Source organism: Pteropus alecto, unplaced genomic scaffold (genome assembly GCF_000325575.1).
Source record: "Pteropus alecto unplaced genomic scaffold, ASM32557v1 scaffold339, whole genome shotgun sequence".
NCBI classification, from domain to species: Eukaryota; Metazoa; Chordata; class Mammalia; order Chiroptera; family Pteropodidae; genus Pteropus; species Pteropus alecto.
The window spans coordinates 438,989-447,517 of NW_006442509.1; the positions used below are offsets into that span (position 1 = coordinate 438,989).

Genomic DNA, 8,529 nt, shown 5'->3' on the forward strand with positions numbered 1-8,529 from the left:
CCTTCGCCCCCCGGGCAGAGAACAAGCTGGAGAAGAGCGAGGAGGCGGCACTCCTGTCCTGGGAGACCTACCTGAAGGAGATCTACCTGCAGAGCCTGCAGAGCCGGCAGCGGCAGAGGCTGGAGCACAGGGTCCAGCACGTCAGCGACAGGTGCCGGGGGCCGGGCGGCCCCCTCTGGCGGGTACTATGCCCCCGGCGGGTCCAAGGCACTGTGCGGACATGGCCCACCCAGGGGCGGCCCAGCAACTGGTCCTCTCAGGCCGGAGAGCCCCGCCGTTCCACGGCATGGGGCCGTGCCCTCCATCCGGCCCATGGCCTTCCCTCTGAGTCCTGGGAAGGCCGCCTGTGCTGGCCCCGAGAGGCGCCGTGGGGCGGGGTGGACGGCGCGCTGGAGGACGGGCAGCTGGGCCCGCAGGAGGCCAACTGGGAGCCGGGCGGGTGGACAGTGAGCGTTAGGGCTATGGCCTCGCCGCGGCTCCCTCCCTCCCGCCCTGCCTCCTTTCAGGGACAAGGTTGGGGGGTACCCCTCTGCACCCCAGCCCTCAGCCTGACGGGCACCAGAGGGGCCTGGCTGCCTCGGGCACAAATGCGGGGTGCTTTGGTCTTGGTCGCAGGGTGGGCCGGGAGAAGGGAGGTGACACGGTGCCATGCAGTCACAGCAGCTCCCGCCCCTGGCACGGGGGTGTCCGCAGGCCGTGGGGCCGGAAGCAGCCATGAGCGCAGGCTCCCTCCCTCCTCGGAGACTGGCACCTGCCACCTGCCGGGGCCTCCGCTGGCTAAGGGGTCCCCCCGTGGGCACCAGGCGGGGTTCTCTCTGCACGGAAGCGTGGATCATGAGCACGTGCAAATTCAGAGGAAGATGGCAGGGCCCACGCCCCTGGCCGTCCAGGCGCGCAGCTGGCCGGCGGGCTCAGCTGTGCGCGCTTGCAGGGTGGACTGCATGGCGGACGTGCTGCAGATGGACCGCCTGAAGCAGCCGGGCTCCGTGGAGCAGAGGCTGGCCTCCCTGGAGGTGCAGGTGGGTGGGGCCTGCGTCCCCAGGGCGTGGGGCTGCCGGGCCTGGCTGGTCACTCTGGTGTGGTGGCTCTGAGAACAAGCACGCCGGGAAAACAACTGAAGGACGGGGTGGGGTGCGGGGGACACACGGCCGTTCCCGGTGGAGGGACGCGCCTTCCTCACACCAAGAGTTTCCCGGCTGAGCACCCCCACACTGCGCCGCGAGGGGCCACATCATGGGTCCCCCGAGGGACAAACTCCGGTCCCCTCCGCTGGCCTCCACGCACCTGTCCGGCCACTGTCACGGGACTCTGCTGGAACCTGGGGAAGGGCCATGGGGGTCACCAAGGCCCCTGGCTGTCACCGGCGTTCCGGGCAGGGCCCTGGGGTTGGGTGGCTGCTTGGGGCAGGGGGCAGGCAGAGGGGCGGGCGTGCTGTGTCGAGGAGGTGCTGGCCCATCTGGGATGTGCCTTGCAGGTGGCTCAGATGGCCAGCGCACTGAGCTGGGTTGTGGAGGCCCTGAGGGGCAGTGGCCTTGGCTCGGAGGAGGGCGCCCCCACCCTAGGTGAGTGGGTGGCTGTGCGCCCTTGACTCTGGGGTCTGTGGGGAGTAGAGGTACGGTCTGGGCTCCTGCTGGGCCGGGAGGGAGGCCGCCCCCTGAGCGCCAAGGGCGGCCAGCCCCCTCCCCCTGTGACCCGACCCAGCTAAGGACTTCCAAGGGGAGGCCTGGCCCGGGCCCCCGTCTTCCTCCTGTGTGTCACGCTGCAAAGGGGGACAGACACAGGAGGTCCCTGGGACTGAGCCACATGGACCGGGTGACAGAGCCATGTCTGGGTTCCTGACTTTGCAGCCAGCCGGGCGCCAGCACGAGGAGCCCCCCGCCTTGGGGCTGCTGGCCGCACAGCAGCAGCGATGCCCCCACCACTGGACCAGCTTCCGGGGGGCCCCGCATCCCTCTAGCTCCCAAGCGCCCTGCCAGTAGCTGCACAGGGAGGCGGGTGTCGGCCGGGGGACGCTGCCCAAGCCCAGATCTGGCTGCGGTGCTGGGGGACCCCGTTGGACCTGGGCTGAGGGGTGGAGGGCCGCCGAGTTCTGGGCGGAGGACTAGAGAGGACACGCTGGCCTGTGGGCTGCCGCCTGAGCCCCGCCGGCTTTGCCATGGCCCACATGGCTGTCCCTAGCACCCCAGAAGGCCTCGGAGGGGCAGGACCCCACGCTGAGCGGCGGACGGCAGGCGGACGACTGGGGTGACAGCCACCACGTCAACGCCCGGCACCTGCTCTACCCCAACGCCCTCGTCACGCGCTTCCCCGTCCCCAACGAGAAGGTGCCCTGGGAGGTGAGTGCCTGTCCTGGCGTGTCCCCACCAGCCGGGGACGGCCAGCGCTCCGGGCGGGAGCCATCCTGCCCAAATCCTCTCGTGCAGCCGGGCACTGGGGCGGGGCAGCCCGCTGCGGCCTCACGGGGACGGGTGGGCCGATGAGGCAGCCGAGGCATGCAAGGCCACGCAGCCGGGGGGCGGGGGTCGCTGGGGCTGGAGCCCAGAGCGCCTGGTGGGTCCTTGATCCACGCGGACAGCCTCCGGCCGCCCCAGCTGCCATAGAGCCCGCCGTTCCCGGTGCGTGGCCACCGCCCTCCTGTGAGTGGGAGCGTGGGGGACGGGGGCAGGGAGAGGGAGACGTGGATGGATAACGGCAGCCGCCCCGGCCCCGCGGGCTCCGTCTCCTGCTTTGCCGGAATCTTCCAGGCCTTTGCTTCCGTGGCCCTCTGCCCGGTCCCCGTCAGCCAAATCTTTCTCACCTCTGAGCCCAGTCCAGCCCCTCGTCTGCCCTGGGGAGATTCCAGGACCACTGGTCCCGACACCAGCCCCCCGGCTGGGTCCCTGGGTCGGCCCCAGCTCAGAGCCGCCGACGAGGTGGCCTCGGGCGTCGGGGCGCCTGGGGCGACGTTCTGAGGGGGGGGCCACTGTTCTGTTCAGATAGAGTTTCTCATCTACGACCCGCCCTTCTACACGGCGGACAGGCAGGACAAGGCTTCGGTGGACCCCACAGGAGAGTGAGTGCGCCTCCCGGGCCTGCGGCCCTGCCTCGCGCCCAGGGCGGGGGTCGGGGGGGCGTCGGCCAGGCCTCCGGAGCCACCGCTGGGAGCCCAGTCAGGGCGAGGGTCTGCTCCCCGCCTGGACGGGGCGTCCATCCTGCCCGAGGGCCGGGACCCCTGGGAGGGCGGCACGGGGCTGGAGCGCCTGCGAGCCAGCGAGGATTCCTCCCGCCCTCTGCCGGGGCCCGTCCAGTCACCGCCACGCTCTGATCGGGCCCTGACCGCCCCCTCCGCCCAGCACCCCGGAGTCTCTGTCCGGGATCACCTACAACGCCGTGGACGGCCCCACCGACCGCCGCAGCTTCCACGGCAGCTACGCGGTCCAGGACGGGCTCCCCCTGTGAGTCGCCCTCTCCCCCCGGGCTCGGGGCTTTGCTTCTGGTGCCGGGGGACCTCTCCTGGCAAACGGGGCAGCAGGCCCTCGGCGCAGCCCTGCTATGTGCCAGCCCGGGGCTCCGGGCAGAGAAGGCCTGCTCTGCCAGCCCGGGGAGCGGACAGGGGTCGGCAGGGGCCATCAGGGTCAGAGGGACTGGGGACCCTCACGGTGCAGGCCGGAGTGAGGGGCCTGAGCGCGAAGGCAGTGGGGCCTCTCTGGAAAGTTCTGGAACAGAAAGGGGCTGTGTGAGGACGTGCCCGGGTGCAGAGGACGGGCTAGACCGTGGACTGGGGGGCGGCAGAGATGGTGGCTTTTCCTCCCGTTTTAGTGCTGAAGTCACCGGGCCCACCCCCGTGAGGACGTGCCGTTTTGGATAGGACGTGGTGGGGAGAAACGGAACAAGGAGCCGGCCCAGCCCGGCGGAATCCGGGGTGTCTGTGCTAGTGCCCGGGGCATGGGGAGCAGGGACCAGTCTGTGTGCCAGGCTCCGGCCCCCCCAGCAGGGTCCAGCTGACGACACTGCCTTGTCCGTGGCCACAGCCATCGGACGCCTCTGGGTGCCTGGCCCTGGCCCCTGCGGCCCCCTCGTCCCCTCGCACGTGCTGCGTGGCCCGATGTGTCAGTCACACGATCTCGGGGACATCACGCGCCTGCAGCGGGCCAGGCTTTTGCTCCCAAGGGCACCCCTTTCTTTTCCAACTGAGCCCACAGTAACGCGAAGCCCCCCGTGCCCCTCGGAGCCCCCGAGGACTGGCTCTCCCGGTGGTGGGCAGCAGGCTGAGCAGACTTGTCCCCCCCAGGAACCCTATGGGCCGCACGGGGCTGCGGGGGCGCGGGGCCCTTAGCTGCTTCGGACCCAACCACACGCTGCAGCCCGTGGTCACTCGGTGAGTGTGCCAGGGGCGGTCACCCGTGCACACCATGTGGGACTCACTTCTGGGCCCCTCCCCATGCGCCGAGAGCCCAGAGGACAGGTCACACTTGGTGCCAGCGCCACGGTGGGGCCTGGGCGGCCGTGTGCACCCCGAAACACAGCGAGGACCTCCGTGCCCAGGGGAGCCCAGCCCCCCACAGAGGCTGCCCCTGCTTCCCTGTGTGTCCCCCCGAACTCAGAGCCCGTGGGAGGAGGGACAGAGTGGCCAGGGCCCACCGCCAAGGACAAACTCAAAATACACAATCCCACAGCGACCCCAGGCTCACAGGTGCAGAGCGGCTGGGTCCCTAGAAAATATTCTCCCAAAGGCCAGTCGTTGTCCCACCAGCCGCCAGGAGTGGGGTCCCGTGGGGGTGCGGGCTGTCCCCACGGGGACGGGCCGGCCTGGAGGGGTGTGGGCTGTCCCCACGGGGACGGGCCGGCCTGGAGGGGGTGCGGGCTGTCCCTTCGCAGGTGGAAGAGGAACCAGGACGGAGCCATCTGCAGGAAGAGCATAAAGAAAATTCTGGAAGTGCTGGTGGTGAAGCGCCCCCGCTCGGAGAACTGGGCCTTGCCGGGGGTGAGCCCTCCAGCCGCGGTCGCGGGTCACATGTCCCGCATCTGGTCCACACGCTGGCTGAACACCCCCTGCGGCCACCGCCCAGGGCAGTGCTGGACTCTGTGGCTCGTCTCAGCAGCAGAGCCGGGGTCTTGACGGTGTCGCTGTGGGTCTTCGGCCCCTACGTGGACCCCGGGTCTCTCGGTGGTGCCGGCCCCTGCGGCCAAGACCCCCGTGCCCCCAGCCATGGGACCACAGCCCGGAGCACCGGGCGCCGAGGGGCGTCTGCTGAGCCTGCACAGGTCCCGGCCACGGTGGCTCGTGGGGGGCAGGGCGTCACGAGGGCCGAAGTGGAATGGACGTGCTACGGACTGGATGACAAACAGGGTCCCCTAGATGGGTGGGGGTGCGGGCACGGGTCGCGTGGCTTGGGGAGTGGCCGGGAGCCCGGCTGGGGTGCAGAGGTGAGAGGTGGGGTCTGAGGGTGCAAGCGGCAAAGGCAGGCCCTCCCGCTGGCGGCCGGGGTGCCGGGATCCCGGCCTGGCATGTGCTCCCCACGGCTGTGCTTCGGCCTCACACCCCTGCTGCGGAGCCGCTGACGTGGCCAGTGGGCTCTGGACAACGTCACTCGGGCCGAGACAGCGGGCCGCCAGACGCTCGTCCGCCTGCGGCTCCAGGGGTCTGGCCGGCGGTCCCTGCTGCGCCAGTGGCCAGGGAGGCGGGGCCCCCACTGGCCTCACCGACCCGCCTCCGCCCCCCGCTCTGCCCAGGGCTCCCGGGACCCAGGGGAGACGCTGCCCCGGAAGCTGAAGCAGGTCCTCCGGAGAGAGTTCTGGCCGGCCTTCGAGAGCCTGCTGGCGCGGGGCAAGGAGGTAGGGGGGCCCCTCCGCATCCCGAGCCCCTCGGAGCCGCGGGAAGGGCAGGGTGCGACGGGAGCCTGTCCCCGCCCTCGACCACGCCCTGCGGCCCCTGGAGGACGGGCAGGCCCAGGAGGGGGCTGTGCTCGCGGCCTGTTGCCTCCTCCGTCCTGTTGTCTCCTCTCTAAAGCGAGGGCTGTGGCCTGGGACTCTGCTGCCCTGGGCCAGGCCTGGTGTCCCCTCCAAGCTGCCCGCTGTCACGCCTGCCCAGAGCACAGCTGGGCCCTGTGCGGTGCCAGTCGAGGCTGAGGGCCGCGTCGGGAGCAGCTGCGTGGGCCAGGAGGCAGTCGGACAGGGGTTAGGGCGCCGTGGACAGCTGTGCTCCGAGTGTCCCAGGGCAGGACGCAGTGTGGGGACAAGGAGGCCCCTCCTTGTGGAGGGAGCCAGCAGGGCCCACGGCCTGCCCTGTGCTGCCCCCAGGTGTACACGGGCTATATGGACGACCCTCGGAACACGGATAACGCCTGGATCGAGACGGTGGCCGTCAGCGTCCACTTCCCAGACCAGAGCGACGCGGAGCTGAAGAAGCTGAACATAGTATGGGGCTCGGGTCGCAGGCTCTGGGGAGGGGGCCTTGGGGCCGTGGGAGGGGTCTCACGGGCTCCTGGGCCGGGCCAGAGCGGCCAGGACCGCAGAGCAGGGGCCGCAGGGGTGAGACTTATGTCCAGAGGGTACCAATGGGGCTCCAGGAGAGGCCAGAGGCCACCAGCAGGTGGCCGGAGCGGGGTCAGGGCTGGATGGGGACCTTGGGACAGGGTCCTCCTAGGCTTCCAGGCTCGCAGTGGGGAGGTTGGTTCATGTACAGGATACCGTCTCCTGCGTTTGGCTCAGTCCTAAATGTCCCTAATCCGGAGCTGAGACCAGGAGGCCCAGGGAACAGAGCTGGGCGTCCTTCGCAGGGCGGGACGCCCCGGAATGATGCCGGCCCTGTCCTCGTTCGAGGCTTGCGGGGCTTGGCGGGCACTTGCAGAATCGGGCCTGAGCGGGCATTCTTGCTCCCAGTGACAGAAGGACAAAGCCAGGCCAGCCCGCAGCCCGCAGCCTGGAGACCGGGGCCCGGCCAGGTCCCGGGAGTCTGGGTGGCGGCGGGCGGCTCAGAGGGTCAGACGTCCTGTGTCCTTGCAGCACCTGCTCGCCCACGACCCGGGGATGTCCATTCGATGGCAGGTGGTGGACAAGCGCATCCCGCTGTATGCCAGCCACAAGGCCGTCCTCCAGAAGGTGGCCACTCTGTTTGGAGCTTACTACTGACCCGTGGGCTCAGGCCGGGCCCTCCGCCAGGGCAGGCGCGGCTGGCCTGTCCCCAGTCCCTGGGAGACGTGGGCTGCCACGGACCTCGGGCAGGCCAGGGGCGGGGCACGGTGTGCTTGGGCATCTGCCACCCCACACGGCCAGCTGGATGTGCCGCCTGAGCGCATGACCCAGAGGGCAGCAAGGTGCTCTGGGAGGGGAGCCAGGGCAGAGGACAGGCTGGCTCCAGTCACGTGGCCATTCTTTGGGTGGAGGTGGCCACTGGGGCCCGCCAGCCATCACTGCCCGTCCTGAGCCGGCTGGCGGCCTCAGCCCGCAGATTTGGCCCGCTCCTGGTCACACCGTCGTGAGCAGCACGTCCCAACCGGAGACGCGTCAGTCCAAGGCCTGCATCTCCCAGGGATCCGGGGTCCCCCGTGGCCTCTTCCTTGGGCCTGTGCCCCAGAGATGGCCTCCGCCTGGGCCAGGCACTGTGGGACTCCCAGGCCACTGCCAGGCTCACCATCAGGGCTGAGTCCCTCCGCAGGGGCAGGAGGCCGGCCTGCAGAGGCCCGGCCTGTGACTGGGACCCAGGCGTGGCCCCCCTACCCCCACACCCTGCACTCCCTCCCTGCCCAGGGAGCAGCCACGCGGGGGGACGGCGAGGGTGGAGCACCCTGTTCCGCTCAGAGACTCACAGCCCATCAGCATAAACCACCAGGAGCCTCAGGACCAGGAATGGTGTCAACTTGACATCAGACCCGCTGTCCCGCATCAGACCAGCCTACTCTGCTATGCGTCCCGCAAACTGTGACAGACGACGCAGTGTCGGGCTGTGTCTGGGCCACCGAAACCTCTGCCCAGCCTCGGCTGAGCCTCCCAGGGCCTGAGGGCTCTCCCGTGGCTGCCTCCCTGTGGACAGCCTGCGGGCCCCCCGCGACTTCTCCCCTGAGCCCCAGCGCCCTGCGCCCCCTCTCCAGTCTCCCAGGCCCAGGCCCCATTGTTGCCACGCACCCCCACTCGGCAGGTACGCAGGCAGGCGGGGCCTTGGTTTTGATCTGGATCCATAGACCCAGCCAGACCAGAGCTCAAGCGCCAGCACCAAATAAAGACGTTTTAGCCTCATAAGGACGCGGAAGACGTGTTACTCGTGTGTCCTTTCTGGAAGTTTCTCAAAGACGAAGTCTGGAAACGCAAACGCGCTGGCAGCCAGTTCAGGCTGCTGCAACCGCTCCGCGGGCCCCAACAGGCGCTGAGGGTCCCGGAGGCTGGACGTTCTGGTCCCGGGCCCGCAGGGCTGCTGGGTGTCCTGTTCACATGAGGACACCAATCCTCTGGCATCGGGGCTCCCCTCATTTAACCTTCAGTACTTTCTTAGAGGCCCCGCCCCCAAATGCAGCCGCCCCGGGGGGCCAGGGATTTTGGAAGGGCACCAAACAT

General features: G+C 69.9%; 1 protein-coding gene and 2 non-coding genes across 3 annotated transcripts in view; all 3 read left to right on the top strand.

The window, feature by feature from the left end:
• TRPM2 (transient receptor potential cation channel subfamily M member 2) overlaps positions 1 to 7,145 on the top strand; it is a 37,693-nt gene extending 30,548 nt beyond the window's left edge. Inside the window, 11 exon segments of the mRNA XM_015597627.1 lie at positions 19 to 151; positions 932 to 1,019; positions 1,475 to 1,562; positions 2,179 to 2,336; positions 2,976 to 3,052; positions 3,333 to 3,434; positions 4,271 to 4,357; positions 4,858 to 4,963; positions 5,713 to 5,814; positions 6,280 to 6,396; positions 6,985 to 7,145. Of these exon segments, the coding sequence (XP_015453113.1) occupies positions 19 to 151; positions 932 to 1,019; positions 1,475 to 1,562; positions 2,179 to 2,336; positions 2,976 to 3,052; positions 3,333 to 3,434; positions 4,271 to 4,357; positions 4,858 to 4,963; positions 5,713 to 5,814; positions 6,280 to 6,396; positions 6,985 to 7,110 (1,184 nt within the window). The 3' untranslated portion in view covers positions 7,111 to 7,145.
• LOC112471662 lies at positions 4,917 to 4,970 on the top strand. The gene has a single exon (XR_003043366.1). It is a non-coding gene; the product is annotated as a Z6 small nucleolar RNA (small nucleolar RNA).
• On the top strand, positions 5,702 to 5,752 carry LOC112471663. Its single transcript, XR_003043367.1, has one exon. It is a non-coding gene; the product is annotated as a Z6 small nucleolar RNA (small nucleolar RNA).
• Positions 7,146 to 8,529: the final 1,384 nt, after the last annotated feature.